Source organism: Ascaphus truei, chromosome 14 (assembly GCF_040206685.1).
Source record: "Ascaphus truei isolate aAscTru1 chromosome 14, aAscTru1.hap1, whole genome shotgun sequence".
In the NCBI taxonomy this organism is placed as follows: domain Eukaryota; kingdom Metazoa; phylum Chordata; class Amphibia; order Anura; family Ascaphidae; genus Ascaphus; species Ascaphus truei.
In genome coordinates this window covers 20,484,231-20,504,432 of record NC_134496.1, presented here as the reverse complement: position 1 = coordinate 20,504,432, position 20,202 = coordinate 20,484,231, and the positions used below count along the sequence as shown (strand labels likewise).

Here is a 20,202-nt window from a genome sequence, read left to right as displayed (position 1 = left end):
GCCCTGCATTCGCGTCTCTGTAGTTCATTCAGGGGAATTAGCGTATAGGTTCTGTAGGGGAAGAGGAGTGTTTGCGCGCACACACACACACACACACACACACACACACACACACACACACACACACACACACACACACACACCTCAACTCGTTACTTCTGTACTGTTCTAGAGGTTAACAAACACACCGATACCCAGTAAGCTCATTTAAGCCCCAAAAGTTACCACAAAATATATATGTATATAAATGTCAAAAACGAGTGCTACTGGGCATGGCAATATATACTACAAACAAACACAAACAGAGCCCAGTGCTACATCCAATGCAAAAATACACAGTGACATACCTATATATCTCTTGAATAAAAGGGTCATTTAGTTTAACACTTTGGCCAAAGCATTGTAAGCCTGTGAGCCCCTCCAAGGCATGACCATAATTCACAGGTCCTAACGCTGATTACAATTCTTAATAACCTGTACCATACTAGGAAGAATGATCATAATTGATCTGTCATAATCAGCTGCATGGTTCTAAATCTGATTGAAATTCTTATTTACCTTGACAATACCAGGAAGAATGCTCTGTATTCCATCTGTCGCAATCAGCTGCATGCAAAGACCTGTGCACATGGAAAGTGGGATGGGACGAGCTTTCCTAGTATTGTACAGGTTATTAAGAATTGTAATCAGTGTTAGGACCTGTGAATTATGGTCATGCCTTGGAGGGGCTCGCAGGCTTACAATGCTTTGGCCAAAGTGTTAAACTAAATGACCCTTTTATTCAAGAGATATATAGGTATTTCACGGTGTATTTTTGCCATTGGATGTAGCACTGGGCTCTGTTTGTGTTTGTCTGTTCTAGAGGTGCAAGCTCGCTATCCCCAAGTCCAGCGCGCCAGTCCTAGAAGTGCCCACAGACAAATATCCAGTCCTCGAGGTGAACGCAACATCATTTATTGAACACAAACATGAAACAGTGTAATGGGTCTGTGTGTATCTAAACAGGGGGGGGGGAGCAGAAGGGTGTTGGCTCGTTAGGACTCCTCGTTAATTAGCATGTTGGGGATCCCTCTGGTGATGGGGAATTCTGTGCCAGACTCGGGGCACCTCAGAGACCCTTCAATCACCTCAACCTTGGGGGAGAAAAGAGGGGAGTACGAGACAGAAGAGGGGAGGGAGATAGAAGAGGGAAGTAGGGTGGGGGGGAAGTTTGAATGATAATGTCATCTTTATAGCGTAGCCCTCTCCCCACCTCTCATTCTATCTTCCCTTCCCATTCTCCCTCTCCCCTTCCTTCTACCTTTCCCTCCTTCCTCAAACTCTCCCCCCCCCTCCCCACGTTACCTCCAGTAGGACATGGTGAACCTTCCTCAGGAACTCCTCATCATTTTCATATCCAGCCTGAAGCTGGCGGGGCAAATCTGACAAGTGCCCCAGCTGTGGGGAACAGATAATGGATGTAAGAGCAGGGACATTCACATGGGAGGGGGGGAGAGAACAGATACCACTCAGACTGGGGAAATCACATATACTTGGAGGAAAGTGTGACTCACACTTGGGAGAGGCATCAGAAAGATGAGTGGGTCACTTGCACTCAGGGGAGTTCTTACTCACACTCTCTGCGGCTCCCACCAGCGCTTCCCACTCCAGTTTGGGAATCATACGGGAGACAAAATCTCGACTGAAATCTACAGAACTGAGTTTGACTTCATCAGCCTGTGAGGGAGCAATAAATATACATTTTTAGTGAGTGAGAGACAGACACAGAGAGAAGGGATATATAGAGGCGGAGTGAGGCAGACATATAGAGACAGAGAGAAGATATATCTATCGCTATCGATATAGATATATATACATATACACACACACACACACACACACACACGCACTATCCCTTCTCTCTGTCTCTATATATCCCTTCCCTCTATGTCTGTCTCTCACAAGATATATAGGTGTATATATACACACACACACACACACACACACACACACACAATCTATTTTTTGCGTGAGTAGACCCTTTGGATTTACAGAGCCCCTCAAATATATTATAGGTATTTGAATTTATTTTTTTAAATCTTTGTATTTGGAGGCCCCTCAAAGTGCGAGGCATAAAGGTGTGTGTGTGTGTGTGTGTGTGTACACAAACACACACCCCTTCCCCAGCCACAGGGCAGGTCCAACAAGGAAACACCAACTGCTGAAAATACCAGGAAATAATAATATGGGAAACCCCCTCACTCACTATCAGGACGGGACACTACCCGGGGAAATCAGGAGATAGCTGCCCCGCAGAGCTCATGCACAGCGTGTACATATAGTGTAAGTAAAACTACATTCAAGTCCAATTTTACATCAAAGGTTTATAAAATCAGTTGTCACACTACTTTTGCGATTTACTTTTTACAACGTTCCTGTGGCCTACAATATGTGGGGCGAACGGGGGGGGATCGTTTCAAAGTCGAATCAATGAACTATAACATCAAAAAGGGACTCGCTACACACAGTCTCACGTCACTTTTTTGGTTCATCATGATCAAAATCCTAAGGGTTTGGTCTGTCAAGCAATTGGAAGTTATTCACATAACTGGAGAGCTGGGAATAAGATAAAAACAGATCAGTAAGCGTGAAGCATACCGGATCTAGGAGTTAAAAAAGCAGTCCCCAAATGGGTCGAATATCGACTTTGATTTGGGAGTATTCCTAGAGAGTTAGGGATCGCAGCCAAGGTTAGGCATTCTCACCCCGCCTGTTCTTCTAGTTTCAGTGACGTGTAAGATAAATGTAAGACGGTCACTGGGAGAACGGCGATTAGATAACCTTATACCACCTGTTGTCATGACAACATTGTTACGGAGTTTGTGGTGCTATATTTGACAAATGGGGGGGGGGGGGAACGGCTATAGTCACTGGGGTAGATAATGGGCATTTAGAAGATTCATAATATTGTATTTCTTTTAAAATAGCCAATTATTATCTGCATCGCCTTCTATTTAGTATTCTCTATAACATCCATTCATTAACTCCTTGTTTGGGTGCATAATCTATTTCACCTTTGTTTTTCTGCTGTCTCTGATGGGACACCTAAAGGGATTATATGATTGAGAGAGATAAGAGATACACACACACACACACACACACACACACACACACAATCTCTTTGGCATGATATATATGCATCCCCCATGGCAGAGAATCAAAAATCTTTAGCGTGCCTGTGGATTAACCTGCCAATGATTTGTTGTTAACCGTTTGGTACTATATGTTGTGTTTGTTATGTATTTGATATGCTGAGACCTAATCCAGTCTCTCTAACCTGCAAAACAGTTTTTATTTATTATTGTACACAAGTTGATTGTTGCGGGTATAAATTAAGAGACATGCCTATCCACATTACATACCCCTGAGGAAGTGACGTTTTACAAAACGCTTAGGGTTAGAGGTGAAGGCATTCACCACAACTGATCCTGGGAACCTTGACTGAGCCAAGGTGAGTGGAATTACTTCTGCGTTGCGCACGCCGTTCGAGCGGACAGCGAGGTGAGTGCAGGGGCACCAGTATACCAGAGTGTGCGGCGTCTGTGTGAGTGCCCCAGAGGGACACTATCAACATCCATGTGAAGCCAGGCACACAGGAGAGAGACTATCCTGTTTGTCCTAAGTATGATTCCAATTTCTCTCACTGGATGAGCAACAACAAAATCACTATTTCCCTGTGATCAAGACATGTCTGTTTTACATTATTTTATTAAACTAGCTTTCTAGCGTATCATTAAGTGTTGTTTAGTGTTTTGTTATTCTGTTTGTGTTAGCATTTTTTTACCATCAGTTTTCAGCAGTTACACACTATGATTTTCTCATGTGCTTATTCCCACATATTAGGAGATCGCCCCCCGTGGTTTATCTGAAGATTCCCGGATCATCCAGACTGGACATTATTGTATGGTCAGGTTCCATTATTTGATATCTGGACATTATTTCATGCGCCAAATTTTATTTGTTATATGTCTCTCACTCATGAGATATAGATATACACACACACACACACACACACACACACACACACACACACACACACACAATGTATTTTTTGCGTGAGCAGACCCTTTGAATTTATAGGGCCCCTCAAATATATTATAGGTATTTGAATTAAAAAAAAAAAAAAAAAATTATTTGGAGGCCCCTCAAAGTGCGAGGTATAAAAGGTGTGTGTGTGTGTGTATACACACGTACACATATACACACCATAACCAGGTCGCAGGGCAGATCCAACAAAGAAACACCAACTGCTGAAAATACCAGGAACTAATAATATGGGAAACCCCCTCACTATCACGGCGGGACACTACCCGGGGAAATCTGGAGATAACTGCCCCACAGAGCTTACAATCTACAGCGAGGATAGTTAGAATATCAGCAGAGACGTGCGTGTGTTATATCAATATACACAGATATAGAAAGATTTAGTATATAGATTGATGTAATATAGAGAGAGAGAGTGTAGTAAAATATGTAATAACTTTATTTCATATAGTGGTTCTCTCACAATGGGACTCAGCGCTTTACAAAGTGCCAATATATACAGCCTGTGAGAGAGACTGAAGGGAGATTGTATATATCACACACACACACACACACACACACACACACACACACAAGTATATACAGGAGGAGGTATATTTAACCCCTCTTTACGTGGATATGATGCACGGCTGCAGGACGCGGTGCTGGTGACTGACTTAACTCCGGTGCCAGTTTTGGATTTGTAGGCGCTCTGGATTTCTACACTCCGGTATATGTGGTTACAAACACACACAAACACAGTCTCCCCCCTGCTGGATGAAGCCTCCCCAATGATCTCCCAGGTCCTGCGGTTGCAGCCTCTTCTCCACGTCGCTCCCACACATTCCCTCATCCCATCTTACTTTGGTCGTCGTCCTGGTCTTTTCATTTCCCTTGGAATCCAGTTGTGCTTCATCTTTGTTCAACGATGGTCGTTTCTTCTTGCGATATATATCCGGCCCAGCGCCATTTTAAATTTCTTCCCCCTTGTGATGTCACAGACTCTTGTTTTGTTTCAAACCCATTCATTCTTTTTCCTGTCTTCAGACAATACCCAGCATGCATCTCTCCATACGTCTTCGTGTTGTCTGAAGATTCTGAATTATCTTCGTATTTAGGGCTCAATTGTCACATCCACACGTGAGCACCGGCAGGATACGCTGGTCCAACACTTTCCTCTTGGGGCACAGTGGAAGGTTCAGTTGAAATATGGTCTTGTTTATTCCAAATGCCTCCATCCCATCTTATTCTCCTAGTGATTTCATTGACAAAGGTTCCCATCCGTTGTTTACCGGCCAAGGTAGATATAGTCTTCAACTTCTTTTATTTCGATCTTTGTAGAGGTGACACATTTTTGATCATCACTTTGGTCTGAGAGTCATATGGAGGCCACTTTCTTCTGCGAGTTCTCCGACTTGGTGCCTCACTTGTGGCAAAAATAATGTAATCTGCAGATCTTAGGTGATTCAAGTATTCACCGTTGATTTTGATTTCTTTTTTCTCCCACTTCAATATCTTGAACTATTCAAGTATTCCTGTGAAAAGCTTTGGGGACCTCGTGTCTCCCTGCCGCGCTCCCTTGCTGATCCTGGTGACACAGTGTCTCCCTGCCGCACTCCCCCACTGATCCTGGTGACACCGTGTCTCCCTGCCGCGCTCCCCAGCCGATCCTGGTGACACGGTGTCTCCCTGCCGCGCTCCCTCGCTGATCCTTGTGACACCGTGTCTCCCTGCCGCGCTCCCCCACTGATCCTGGTGACACCGTGTCTCCCTGCCGCGCTCCCTCGCTGATCCTGGTGACACGGTGTCTCCCTGCCGCACTCCCTCGCTGATCCTGGTGACACCGTGTCTCCCTGCCGCGCTCCCTCGCTGGTCCTGGTGACACTGTGTCTCCCTGCCGCGCTCCCTCGCTGATCCTGGTGACTCCGTGTCTCCCTGCCGCACTCCCCCACTGATCCTGGTGACACGGTGTCTCCCTGCCGCGCTCCCTCGCTGGTCCTGGTGACACTGTGTCTCCCTGCCGCACTCCCTCGCTGATCCTGGTGACACAGTGTCTCCCTGCCGCGCTCCCTCGCTGATCCTGGTGACACAGTGTCTCCCTGCCGCACTCCCCCACTGATCCTGGTGACACCGTGTCTCCCTGCCGCGCTCCCCCGCCGATCCTGGTGACACGGTGTCTCCCTGCCGCGCTCCCTCGCTGATCCTGGTGACACTGTCTCCCTGCCGCGCTCCCCCACTGATCCTGGTGACACCGTGTCTCCCTGACGCGCTCCCCCGCCGATCCTGGTGACACGGTGTCTCCCTGCCGCACTCCCCCACTGATCCTGGTGACACCGTGTCTCCCTGCCACACTCCCTCGCTGATCCTAGTGACGCTGAGTCTCCCGCCCGCACTCCCTTACTGATCCTAAATCTCGCATGTATCTTCATGTAATCTAATGGTTGATGTGGCTTGCTTGTAAATGTTCCTTAAAATATCAATGTACTATACGCTTCAACACTTTGTCTTCTTAATACATTTAAAAACATCCGAGGTGTAAAGAGACGCTTTTTCTAATCTACGAATCCTAGGCTGAGTGTTGAATCGTATTTATTACTTCGGGAACTCCGTTCTTGTATCACTTGGATGGGGTCTAATAGTGTTGCACCCACTGTGACATCCCGCTTGTTCTCTGGGCTCGCGGCAAAGTTCCGGGTCTGTAGCAGCCGATTAGTGATACTCTTCGTAAACATCTTGTAAGAGATTAGAAGTAGGCCGATTGGTCTGTAGTTGAGGTCTTCTTTGGAAGGACACATGGTACATCTTGCTTTTCCTCTTCTGGATTACGTTGTATCTCATTTGTTCTCGCACAATTTCAGGTAGAAGTCATCAGCTCTCTGATAAGTGCACGCTCTTTTCTTGTCGGTCCATCGTCTTGAGTGCAATGATTTGCTTCTTCCCAATCAGAAGTCACTGCTGCGTCTTCTTTAGGCTTTAGTTATATACACACACACACACACACACACACGGCGTCATATGACGCACTGGGCCTCTTTCCCACGCTCACTTCACATGGTACCTGGAGTTACCGGTTCTTACACAGGACCGGTATAATGGTGGTGCCATCGGTGCTAGGGCACACCGAGCGCCGCAGTTACAGAGGCTCCGCGGCTTTCCCCCACAATACAACTGATTGCCGGGGGGAGAGTGCAGGGCCTCTGTAACCGTCTTACCTTCTCCCTCCATCATTAGGCTCTGCGATGCCGTAATAACAGGAGCAGAGAGGGGGAGATGCTGGGAGGAGAGGAGATGCCCCCAGAGAAGATAAGAGCCGACCCCACACATCACTGCACCGAGCCCCGCAAACATCCCAGCTGGCCCTGCTTACAGCGCGGCCCCCCACTCTCCTCTGGCCCAACTTCAGTAAAACTGATTGATTGAGATATATATATATATATATATATATAGATATAGATATAGATATATATATATCATATGTAACATCGCCGGAAGAAGAGATCAGTGTATCTCGAAAGCTCGCACAAATAAAAGCATTTCGTTAGCCACAGAACGGTATCATCTATTTATTTTTTGATTATATATATATATATATATATATATATATATATGAGACACCTTTCATTTTTCAGCATATCTTGTATACTTCTCCCTCAATCCCCATAAAAATGTGCTTGTTAATGTGTAATCTGCTGTAATTTAATCTGAAACCCTAAAAATATTATAAAGTGTGTGTTCAAAATCGTCGTCCTACTGAACCGCGCGCCTGGAGACGAGAACGCCGCGGTCTGATCGTATCATAACTCGCTGATCCAGCTGCTCCTGAACGATACGTTGTTTTACGAATTCGTTTTAGCGACAATCTTCCCCACAACATTTATACTGATTGCCGGGGGAGAGCGCAGGGCATCTGTAATTGCCTCTTATCTGCTCCTTGGCTTCTCCTGACCTCTGGGTGATGTGGTCATGGCGATATTGCGACAGCAGGGGGGAGGGGGGCAGGTGTACGACTTAAAATGTTTGCGCACCCCTGGGGTACAGTACTGTTCTGTCTATGGAATAGTGGGTACGGTGAAGAGATTGCAACTAGCATCGTTACACCGGGAGGTTGATCCCCGTCCCTGAAGGGTTAATAGAGTGGCTAAAACCCTCTTGCATCCTCCTCCCATTAACTCCTTTGCACACGGTGGGTAGCAATGACAGCACTTGGACTTCACACACCTGCACTGGGTTTTGGTGTGTATTATACACACTATCAATCAAGTTCTCATACAAGCAATTCATTGAGTGTACCTGTTATGAATGACACCCATTAAATACAGAGTGTGTGCGTGTATATTTTTTTTTTATTTTTTTTATATATAAATATATATATATATATATATAAATATATATATATATATAAATATATATATATATATATATAGTCGGTGTACGTACCCGGATAGTGAGAGGGAAGCCCCGTGTGACCCCGGTCACGTGGGACTGCAGCATGTTGTGCGTCAGCAGTTTCATCCTCCGGTACCGGGAGCCCACGTGCTGGCGCAGAAAATCAGGCACACAAAACTTCCGGGTCCTAAAAGCTTCGGCCAATCACAGGACGGCACTGTCGCTTCACCACCCCCCCGTTGCCCTTGGTGACCGACTGAGCGACGGCTCCGCTCATGCGCAGTGAGTGAAAAATGAGCCGCGCGAACAGCCAGAGAAATAGGATCCGCGCATGCGCAACACGGAGCACGAAAGCTCTGAACATGTGTAGTGCTGAGGACATCACGCGCATGCGCTCCTCCGTTGCATCGCTCTGCGGTCTGTAATCTGTTGAGACACGTGACACGAGCGCGCGGGCAGTGATTTAATGTCTTGGGCACATGCGCATGCGCACTAAGCACAGCCACACCCCTTTTGCCATTTGCTCCTGGTTCGCAGCCGTCATGCTCTCATTCCGCCTCCTGTCAGCAACCCGTGCAGCCGCGAGAACCGGAACCATTACCAGAACCATGTCTCTCAAGGTAGTGTGTGTGTGTGTGTGTGTGTGTGTGTGTGTGTGTGTGTGTGTGTGTGTGTGTGTGTGTGTGTGTGTGTGTGTGTGTGTGTGTGTGTGTGTGTGTGTGTGTGTGTTTTTTTCAATACTATACGTGTAATACATACTGTATGTATAGGTGTTATATTATTGTATTGTGTGCCTCAGTGAGGAATGACACTGAGCGGGGGATCCAGGTGTCAGCTTCTTGTGTCCTTGAATGGATCACTTTATCTCCTTAAGCACCTAGATTGTAAGCTCTCTGTGGCAGGGACTGTGTGTAACATTCCTGCGTACCGCGTGCTATACTGTCACTGTCACGCGTTTAGTCACACTGGGAGAAAAGCGCTATATGAAATAAAGTCATAAAGTATGTATGTATGTATGTATATCTATCCTATCTGTATATCTCTCTCCCTCTCTATCTTGATTAGAGGAAGCGAGAACTCTCAAACTTGTCTTATATCAATTGTTAGTCCAAATTAAAAAGGTATTATCTAATACTGAAGTGTGTATGTAGTTCTCCATCAGTCAGTGCTGGATTAAGACTTTGCCCTAAACTATGATACAGATGAGGCCCCTAATAAAAAAAATGTATTTATATATTGTGGGCAGAGTAGCAACATAAGCTGTATTTAGTAATCCTCACAATGGAAAGGTGCGGGAGTCCATTCCTAGAACTTAAACAGAACCGGGGCTGTGGGTACGAAGTCGCAGGAAAGAACCAACTAACCCATTCTGTTCTGCGACATGTTGCTGAGTCACTGCTGTCCGGCTTTTCTTTACATGATACCAGTCGCTTTTCATACATTTGACTTTTGTTACTAAAGACCTATTGATGTGGTTCTAATCCTTTTTTTTTTTTGCGTGGATAGACCCTTTGCATTTACAGTGCCCCTCAACTATATTATAGGTGTTTTAAGAAGAAAAAAAATGTTCTTTGTATTTGGAGGCAAAGTGCGAGGCATAAAGGTGTGTGTGTGTGTGTGTGTGTGTGTGTGTGTGTGTGTGTGTGTGTGTGTGTGTGTGTGTGTACACATACACCCCCTCCCCATTCACAGGACAGGTCCAACAAGGAACCACCAACGGCTGAAAATACCAGGAAATGATATGTGAAACCGCCTAACTGGGGAAATCTGGAGATAACTGCCCCACAGAGTTTACAGTCTACAGCAAGGCTACAGTTAGAATATCAGTGGGGTGTGCATGTTATATCAATATACACAGATATAGATTATAGAAATATTTAGTATATAGATTGATGTGTATACTCCATATTACACCTATGAATAGAGGCGGTGAATATGTAATAAGAACTTTATTCCATATAGCACATTTATATCCCAATGGGACTGAGCACATCACAAATAACAGTACAGCATGCGGTACGCAGCACACAGGAATGTTACAGACACCGTCCTGCACCGTAGAGCTTACACTCTATGTTGTTGGTGCCTGAGGCACAGGAAAATAAAGTGACTTACCCAAGGCCACAAGGGACTGACACCGGGAATTGAATCTAGTTCTTCTGATTCACACTCAGTGGTGTTATGAGTCGGTGTCTTTACTCCCTGAGACGCTCCTTCAGATCCATATCATATATGATATGTATAATATATTTGTAATAAATAATTATTGTTATATCCTCTGTCGCAATAATAAATGTCATTGTAATAGGAAGATTGTATCACAGTGATTAATTGCAAACCTGTTCTAATGATGACAGTAAGGGGAAGTGTAATTGTAATATGATCCGTTAACCTGAGCAGCACTGCCAGTCACAGGGCAGTTCCAACAAGGAAACTGCTGGAAATACCAGGAAATAATAATGTGGGAAACCCCGTCACTGTATCACGGCGGGACACTATAAAAATATATAGGTGCAAAGTTTTAGGAAAGGGAAATAAAGAAACAGTGTCGTTTTGTTTAACCAGTGTAAACCTCCCCAAGTAGTAAGTAATGCACTTGCATCATGTTTACGTAAGACTGTATGCCCTCGATGTGAGACACGCTATCTCTGGAACAGATCTCTGCGGTGGATCATCTGATCTTGCAGGATTCACCTCTCAGAGAATAGGGGCAGACATACTGGGTACCACCTAATACATATTTTGTGTAAGAAGTTGGTAATGCACTTACATCAATGCAAATAAAAACAAGCCTTGCAGCAGCACACACAGAGCACTCGGTCTGAGGTTCTCCGGACGCCGACCTCCTCCGCGCGTCTCCCCGTGACTGCAAGCCACATCGTGAAAGGCCAGGATGGAAAGTTCTGAGACCCGGCGTATCGGCTCCTTCCTTGGTCCGTCATGCGCTGTTGGGCACTTTTCTTACCCTACGCGTTTCACTGAATGGCTTCTTCAGGGGTCACGAATGAGGTTGGTGTCCGGAGAACCTCACACAGAGTGCTCTGTGTGCTGCTGCAAGGCTTGTTTTAATTTGCATTGATGTAAGTGCATTACTAACATTTTACAGAAAATATATAATCGACAGTACACACTGCCTGCCCCTATTCTCTGAGAGGTGAATCCTGCACGATCACAGAGGAAGAGAGGTTCCACCGCAGAGATCTGTTCCAGATATATATGCCCTCGATGGGAGACACGCTTACTTAGAGACCGTGATGCAAGTGCAATACTTACTACTTGGGAAGGTTTACACTGGTTAAACAAACTACACTGTGTTCTTATTAATTTTTTTCTAAAGCTTGGTGTCTAGGTATTTGAAGACCTTTCAAATATTTCTACTTCAGGGGTTGGACCCCTTAAGGCCGCGTCCATGGATAGTGCTTGCGGGCTGAGGCGCGCTTCCGCTCGGCACTGAGCCCCTACAGCCGCAATGAGAGCGGCTTTAGTAGGGGCTCGCCTACGCTTCCGCAAGCGCGCGGAAGCGTAGGTCTTAGGGAAATTTTACATTTTCCCCCTTGCCGGAGCGCAGTGCCGGTCACGTGAGCGGTTCGCCCAATGAGGGCGAACCAGCTCCGTGACGTCACTGGCCCGCCCACCGACACGCCCCCGGACGGCGCACTGTCTAAGGCCAGGGAAAGCACCCGCCTTCCCTCAGCCTCAGCGCGCCTCCGCCTGCCAGGAGTAACCATGGCCGAGGCCTAAGGCAGCATTGATGAGGGAAAGTTTTAGATGTTGTGATTTATTTTGTTGATGCTGGGTGGGTCTCCTCCACACTGTCCCATTTCAGAGGCAGTGAGCGGTGTCCTCTCTCTGCCCACAGGTTGGTGACGCTATCCCAGACTTGCAAGTTTTTGAGGATGCTCCCGGGAACAAGATCAGCATGCAGGACGTGTTTAAGTGCAAGAAGGGGGTACTGTTCGGGGTCCCGGGAGCTTTTACCCCAGGGTGTTCCAAGGTGAGACAAGGGAAGAGGGACTCTGTGTCACACTGCAGTGCAGTGCAGTAGAAATTCCCGTCTTGGCTTCTGCTGGGTTAGTTTGATTGCGAAAATGTTGAGAAATTGAGAAACGTCTCAGAGGCGTGTGTGTGTGTGTGTGTACATACATTTGATACATTTGATACACTTTTTCTTTTAATAAGGATGCAATAATAACTATGTATATGTCACCTTTTCACCCACAATAACCTAAATAATGTGTGGTGAAGACCTACACAAAGTCTTAAATTGCAAAGCCTGTACAACCAACCTCACACTGAGATCCACAAGGTTGAAAAAGTCTGACTGTGAGTGGGTTCACTGGCTTTGCATCTCATCCCAGGCTATGTTTTAAAAGCTGTGTTTAAAACAGCGAGCATTGGCTTAAGGGTGTCATGTAATAATGGCTTTAAGACAAAAGGTGGCACTTCGTGCTCATTTGCATGTCATTTCCCAGAATCCCTTGCTGCAGTGGAAGCACTGTATGCTAGGTGATAATGACGAAAAGCAGGGTTGCAGACCTGTCTAAGACATGTGAATGTGCTCACAAGCTATATATCTATCCTATCTATCTCTATCTATTTATCTCAACCCCGTTACAAGACAAATCCACTTATAACGCGATGCACGCGTGGCTCCCAATTTTCGTATTTATGAATACTTTACAACACGATTATTGGTATCTTAAATACTTTATTGTACAATGCATACAATTGAACATTATTTGTAACGCGATCCGCTTATAGCGCGATGTGATTCTTTGGACCCCAAGCGCAGCGTTATAAGGGGTTCAGCTGTATACACACAATATACTATATAAAGGTGTGTGCGTATATATATGTATACGTGTTCTCTGGCCTCAGACTCACCTGCCCGGATTCGTGAAGGATGCCGACAAGCTGAAGTCTCGCGGTGTGGAGGTTATCGCCTGTATTGCTGTCAATGACGTCTTCGTGATGAGCGAGTGGGGGAAAGTGCACGGAGCAGAGGGGAAGGTGAGCAATGTTCTGCAGAATAGGGAGGGAGGGTCACGGCAAATGGGTGAGAGATTACACTCTGCAGAGAAGGGGGATACTCTGCAGGAGGGCAGAGGGGACACTGCAGGGCTCTGGTAGGGGAGGGGTTAAATGTTGCCTTGCAGGGCTTTGCATGTTTCCTAACTCCTGACATTGACTCATTTCCACCTCCGTGTAACATATTGTGTAAGATTAATGATGGCAGTAAAGGATGAGCAACATAACTGCCCCAAAGGGCCAGTCCCATTAACTTCATCACGATCATGTGGGACTGACCCGTTAACCCATTAAACACCTCCCTGTGATTAGGTCCCTTTGCTGCCTCTGCACATTAGTAAGAACGATCTCTCCCTCTGTAGGTTCGGATGCTTGCTGATCCCTGTGGACACTTTGCCAAGGTAACTACTCCATGTCCCAAGTCTCTCGCGTTATATTTAGCAAATGCCCCACCTGCTGTTTAACCACTATGCTGCGTGGGCATAACTGCGCGTCCGTGCGCACTTTCTTCAAATGTCATTGATTAACAAGTGTTCAATGTTTATTCTTTTAGAACGTTTGTCATATAGTATTATATTGTATGTATATCTAAGCTCATTTAAAGTCACATCCGGCATATAGCAGCATGTACAGTTTATGTATTTTAGACAGAACTAAACAAATTGGAATTAATCTATAAGATATTAGTGTTTTTGAACATCCCCCTTTTTTTTAAGGAACCCTATAATTATATGGTGACATTCTGCAGAACCCCAACCCTCTCTAATAGCGCGTCTGAGATCGGATGCATTGTAAGGAACCCCAAACCCCTCTAATAGCGTGTCTGAGATTGGATGCATTGTAAATTATTTTGTATTTGGCACAACTTTCAAGTAGCCTGTAATTTGCAGGAAACACTTTTTAGCGATGCCCGGGGAACACATTAGCTCCTAGTAACCCCCATTGAAAAACACTGGATTACACTTAGACAGGCTGACGTAGATAGTTTTGGTCTTCGTGGGCAAGACTAAACGGGACACAGAAAATGGCAGTCCATTGGTCTAACAGAGTGGCCTTATGTGAAGGTACACCAGATCACCCAGTGGCACGCCGTTTTCTGCAAGTGGGGCATTGTGTAGCCAGCCTTAGACCAGGTCCATAGTGCCTCCGCCCCTGCGGAGGAGTGCGCGGCCGTGACGTCACTTGAAGCGGTGTGCGTTTTTCGGCCAGGGTACGTGCCTCATCCATGGGCGTGCCAGCGATGTCATTGGGCGAACCGCTCACGTGACCGGCCTGTCGCGCCAAGAAATCAGTTTGAACTGATTTCTTGCGCGCCTGCTTCCGCACGCCACATGGACGCGAACACCGCCTTGAGGCAGTCTGATCGCTCACGGACTGCGGTACCATGGCCCCAGCCTTAGATGCATGGCTTAAAAAAAGCACAAGAAAGGAGGAACCTCATGGTGTAGTATATTTTTATTCCAAAGTGGTAGAAACAAAGTAAAGAAATGCACTTACAATGCTTCAGCTTCCCACAAACGTTGATTAGTTTGTGTAGTCCATGAGGTAGTATACAGTCTGAGCTTGTGTGCGGTGTCAGAATCCCTGTGGGTGGTGTCGTGGGCAGCTGCTTCAGCCTTTGTCTGGCGCTTCTCTCAGACTCCACGCTCTCACTTTCTCCGTTTGGCGCCCTACTTTCTCCTCTGTTCATCTCAGCCTGTAGTCGCGTATCCAACGCGTTTCGTGCAAGGGATGTCAGCACTTCGTCAGAGTTTATTATTATTATTTTTATTATTGTCATTGTTTTAACCATTTTTGTGAAATTGCCAGTGTGGGAAAAGCAGCAAGGAAGGAACCGCTTAGACAGGGGTGGGCAACTCCAGTCCCCAGGGCCCACCGACGGGTCAGGTTTTCAGGATATCCCTGCTTCAGTACAGATGGCTTAATCAGTGGCTCAGTCGAAGACTTGCCACTGGTGTATAATTAAATATTTCATAATCGCCTATTGACGGTGTTATAGTGCAGTCACTTTAGTATACAGGATATCTGAGCATTAACGTTTTATAATGAATGGAATATTTTAATATACCATATTTATGTGTTTGATAATTATCAGTGCATTTGACTAATGGAAATGTAAGTACATCAAGTCTCTTAATTACTTTTAGCGCTTTAAAAACCTTGTACTCTTCAGCCTAAGAGGCACGCCACCTGACCCTGTTCCATTACTGTACCCCTCAAGGGGGAGATCAATCTCCAGTACTTCTGCGCCAAGAGTCTTATTGAATATATACTCTTAATACCATTCATCCTAAGGGACTAAACATCCATTTTTAATTGCCATGTTATTTAGACGAGCGGTGAAACACACAGCTATATGGAAGTACTGACCTTCTTTAACGTATTGAGGATTATACAGTCAGAGTTCAATTTAACTTCTAGTATACCACCACAACAACAAAAAATGCAAAAATGTTCATCCTTTTTTTGGTTAGAATAGTTTTTGATTCAGTGTACTATGTTGAAAAGTTATAGTTTCATAGTATTATAGGATACGGTGGTCAGTTGTCACTGCCTTGATATATTGAAACTTTAAAACCCCTACATACCACATGTAACCCCCTCCTAAAAGTTTACTAACAAGGCTATTGTATGCTGGGCCCCACCCTGGGTTGCTATGGGGATCCAGACATCATTCGGGGTTATTTAAGGAGGAGAGACGATTCTAGAAGGTTAGGTTCCAGGAGGATATGAGGAGTGGAGCGTCGGGGAGAGTAGATCAGTAATGTTTCTAAAGTAATAGTACAGACCAGGCCCCTGTGTTTTTTATGTGGTAAATGGGGACAGTACCTGTTAAGTTGGGGTTCCCCTAAGGAAGGAACGGCACACCACAGAGTGCCTCAGGAAAGAGTGCTTCAGGGTGCCGGCAGATCAGCTCTAACCGCGGACTGGTGTCTGTGGCAGTTCAAAACGGGCAAAAGGTATTGGGTCACGTAAGAAAAAACCCGTCAGGATTCCCGTAAGGGCCCAGAGTAATCGGATTAATGATGGTGGTTCCGAAGCGACCAGGGGGTCGGGTCCTACATTTACTCAGAGCAACGAAGTGAAAGTACCTCCATGGGAGTATTGAGTGGCACTGATGGAAGATCTGTATTCATGTCCGTCTATTATAAAATCCAGCACAACGTTATTAACGCACGGGGACATGAATAAATGAGTTGTACTACAAAAGTTCCTGGCCCCCAATATTATACAACGTTGCTACCTCGTCACCCAGCCGCCTGAATCCAGCCCCGAGTTAAGGTGCCTCCTGCGGAGCAGCCATACAATACACCCGATATAATCTCCCTAGAAGCCGGACAGGCAGGGCTACACGGTTGTGACGTTAAATCACTTCATCTCGTACATGCGGACACCCTAAATGTCGACGTTTAGTGTCTCCATACAGCAGGGGGCTCGGCTCCAGTCCTCAAGACGACCCTCCAACAAGTCCGGTTTCAGGATATCCCTGCTTCAGCACAGGTGGCTCAATCAGTTCCTGCTTCCGCACAGTTGGTTCAATCAGTGGCTCAGTCTTTGACTGAGCCACCTGTGCTGGAGCAGGGATTTCCTGAAAACTGGACCTGTTGGCCTTGAGGACGAGTTGGCCGCCCCTGCTGTATAACGAACAGCTGTTTAAGGTATTTTCTTATAGACCATAGTAATATCTAACATTTTTAATTAGGAAAAATATAATTTTTGTGTTAATATATAAAAGTATAGGTTAATTACTTTAGGTTTTGAAAACGTTAACACTTTTGATTCAATTCTTTAGAACTTGAATATTTTCGCTCACGTTTTGGTGCGTTAGGCTGTCATTACGCACAGAATTACGTCCCTTTGGTGCAGTTTTTCGGTGATAATATACACTTCCGAGGCTATTGAATCTTTTATTCCTTTTTTACACACATTCTATGCCTTCAAAAAGGTCCCATGGGGAACCGAAACGTCAATTATAAAACATCAATATTCATTTTGTATATCGTGTTTGTTCCTGTTTTAATTTTGTCTAACAATGTCTGTGCACCTAACTTTTGCGGTTGGGGAGTGCTGACCACAAGTTTGACTGTATATATTATATTATATATTACTAGATATAGAGCTATAGATATATTTTGTCATGTTAATAATATTCAATGTTTCGGTTCACAATGGGACCATCTCGAGAGTTCCCATTGGGGACCAAAACCCCAAACTCTGACATTGCAAGTAGGTGAAAAGACATTTGCCGTGGGCTGGCTATCCGTACCTACTTTATACCAGCCTATGCTGTGCACCTGGGACATTGACCCTTTTTTAGGTGTGCCTAACTTCTTGTGTGTGTCAAGGCATTCCTTAACGTTGTTACAGCCAAGGTGTAACGGATGTGAACGTGTGTACAGTACAGCATTGCAGAAGGAGTTTTCCGTAACGTGTTGTTATTACAGTGTTAGAACGGATCAGTCTCCGCTGACAAAGGCCCCAATGGGGACGTCGGTCACTGTAATAAAAACACGTTGCTGAAAACTCTGTGTGTGAGATCACATCTTCGTCCCTTGCTGGTTCATTGCTGGATGAAGGCCTCCCAATGATCCTCCAGGTGTGGTGGTTACAAGCCTCTCCTTCACGTTGCCCACCACCATTTTAATTTTGCATCTGGTTTTTTCTTCTTCTTCCAGGTAATACCCAGCATACATATCTTTCCGTATTTGAGTTGTCTGACACTTCTGAATTGTCTTTGCATTTAGAGTACAAGCTTCACATCCGCACGAGCAGGGTACACGGGTCAGGCTATTTCCTTTTTGATGCCCCGTGGAAGGTTCCATTTAAATATTGTCTTGTTTCTTCCAAATGCCTCCATCCCATCTTCATTCTTCTTGTGATTTTTTTCATGCAAAGGGCTCCCATCCATTATTTGCCAGCCAAGGTAGACATAATCTTTGACTTTTTAGTTCTTTCCCATTTATTTCGATGTTTGCAAAGTTAACACATTTGTTGACATCACTTTGGTGTCGCTGAGATTCCTATGGAGGCCACTTTCTTACTGGCTTTAGGGAGTTCTCTGGTTTGTTGCAGGAGGACTTTTGGCAGAAATAACAATGTCATCTGCAAATCGTTGGTGACTCACATATTCACCGTTTTTTTTATTCCTCCTTCACAAATCCAATGTCTTGAACAATTCTTCCAGTGTTGCAGTGAGAAGCTTTGGTGACACGGTGTCTCCCTGCCGCACTCCCTTCCTGATCCTTATCTCACTTGTATCTTCATCTAATGGTTAATGTGGCATTCTCATAAATGTTCTTTATAATATCAATGTACGTGTCTTCAGCGCACTTGTTTTTAAATGCATTAAGAAGACACCGAGGTGTAGACCGAATCGAATGCCTTCCCATAATCTACAAATCCTAAAAGGATTGGTAAGTGTATTCATTACTTCGGGAACTCCGTTCTTGTATCACTTGGATGGGGTCTAATAGTGTTGCACCCACTGTGACATCCCGCTTGTTCTCTGGGCTCGCGGCAAAGTCCAGGGTCTGTAGCAGCCGATTAGTGAGAATCTTAGTAAACATCTTGGAAGTGGTTGGAAGTGGTTGGAAGTAGGCGGATTGGTCTGTAGTCCTTGGGGTCTTTGTCTCCTTGTGGATGAGGATAACTATGGTATTACTCCAATGTTCTGAAATGTTCCTGTTCTTCGAGCAGCGTGTAAGAGTTCTGCAAGGATCTTATCTACTTCTTCCCCAGCTTCTTTCCAGGTTTCAGTTGTAATTCCACCTTCTCCAGGTGCCTTCCCGGTCCTCATGGATTTTTTTCTCTGCCACTTGTTCTGAAAAGACGCATGCTGGCTGGGTTAAATCATGTACCAAACTCTCTCCCCTCCCCCCTTTTCTTACTCGCCCCCTTTCTCTCCCCCTTTTTTTGCAGGCTGCTGGACTGCTCCTGGATAAACAGGAGCTGTTAGACCTATTTGGGACCCAACGCTGCAAGAGGTGAGCACTTAACCCCTCCGCTGCCGGCGCTGCTGCCCAGCGTCTCTTAACCCCTCCCCTGCCAGAGACCCTGCACATTGTGTAACTTAACCCCTCCCCTCCCTCAGGTTCTCTATGGTGATTGAAGACGGAAAGGTGAAATCTATTAATATAGAGGAGGACGGTACCGGTCTCACCTGCAGCCTGGCAGGAGGCGTCCTCTCCCAGCTCTGAGGGAGAGAAGTAGCACTTTGGAGTAGGGCAATCATGGAGCACCCTGTAATATGATACAGAATGTATAATTAATAAAGATGATATCGACATACCTCTTCTGTTTATTACGGTGTACTATCTACATACAGGGACAAGAGTTGACAATCTACACAGATAATCGTTTATTTGTGATGCGCCAACATATTCCGCAGCGCAGTATAATGGGGTACAGAGTCTTGTATATTACATAAACCATTACGTACAGGTGAGGACACGCATGCACAAACAGATACTGAGAGCCCTTCTCGTGTGAGCTTACACGCTAGAGGGAATGAGGGACAATGATGAAATAAGATACATGGCTTCCCAGTGTAAGATAAGGTGTGGCTCAGGTTACATTATAGCCCAGTCTGACAGCTGAAGCCATTACATTTTGTTGTTCTTTTGGGAGAGGGGTGAATAGGGTGTGGGGGGCTTGTTGCATAGGGGCTGGGGCTTGCTTTGGCCACACTGCTGGTCCCAATGAGGTTGGAGGGGAGTTGGATGTGGT

At 45.5% G+C, this 20,202-nt stretch overlaps 2 protein-coding genes across 2 annotated transcripts; one reads left to right on the top strand and one right to left on the bottom strand.

Annotated features, from left to right (window-relative positions):
• Window positions 1-938: 938 nt before the first annotated feature.
• Window positions 939-8,741, bottom strand: TRMT112 (tRNA methyltransferase activator subunit 11-2). The gene is made up of 4 exons (XM_075570052.1): window positions 8,500-8,741; window positions 1,615-1,716; window positions 1,345-1,437; window positions 939-1,133 (listed from the first exon to the last, which is right to left on the bottom strand). Exons 1-4 carry the CDS (start codon window positions 8,572-8,574, stop codon window positions 1,035-1,037), a joined length of 369 nt encoding a protein of 122 aa, XP_075426167.1. The 5' UTR covers window positions 8,575-8,741; the 3' UTR covers window positions 939-1,034.
• Window positions 8,742-8,910: 169 nt separating this feature from the next.
• PRDX5 (peroxiredoxin 5) lies at window positions 8,911-19,764 on the top strand. Its single transcript, XM_075570051.1, has 6 exons — window positions 8,911-9,068; window positions 12,308-12,442; window positions 13,327-13,458; window positions 13,839-13,877; window positions 19,396-19,460; window positions 19,568-19,764. The coding sequence occupies exons 1-6, from the start codon at window positions 8,928-8,930 to the stop codon at window positions 19,671-19,673; spliced, it is 618 nt and encodes a 205-aa protein (XP_075426166.1). The 5' UTR covers window positions 8,911-8,927; the 3' UTR covers window positions 19,674-19,764.
• Window positions 19,765-20,202: the final 438 nt, after the last annotated feature.

What these genes read in the sequence shown, in the direction of transcription:
- PRDX5 (XM_075570051.1), top strand. Translation starts at nt 8,928, where the DNA reads ATGCGCATGCGCACTAAGCACAGCCACACCCCTTTTGCCATTTGCTCC. An exon ending in CCAGAACCATGTCTCTCAAG is followed by an intron (nt 9,069 to 12,307) that starts GTAGTGTGTGTG and finishes CTCTGCCCACAG; the next exon opens with GTTGGTGACGCTATCCCAGA. An exon ending in TTACCCCAGGGTGTTCCAAG is followed by an intron (nt 12,443 to 13,326) that starts GTGAGACAAGGG and finishes CTCTGGCCTCAG; the next exon opens with ACTCACCTGCCCGGATTCGT.
- TRMT112 (XM_075570052.1), bottom strand. Translation starts at nt 8,574, where the DNA reads ATGAAACTGCTGACGCACAACATGCTGCAGTCCCACGTGACCGGGGTC. An exon ending in GCTTCCCTCTCACTATCCGG is followed by an intron (nt 1,717 to 8,499) that starts GTACGTACACCG and finishes GCTCCCTCACAG; the next exon opens with GCTGATGAAGTCAAACTCAG. An exon ending in TTCACCATGTCCTACTGGAG is followed by an intron (nt 1,134 to 1,344) that starts GTAACGTGGGGA and finishes TTCTCCCCCAAG; the next exon opens with GTTGAGGTGATTGAAGGGTC.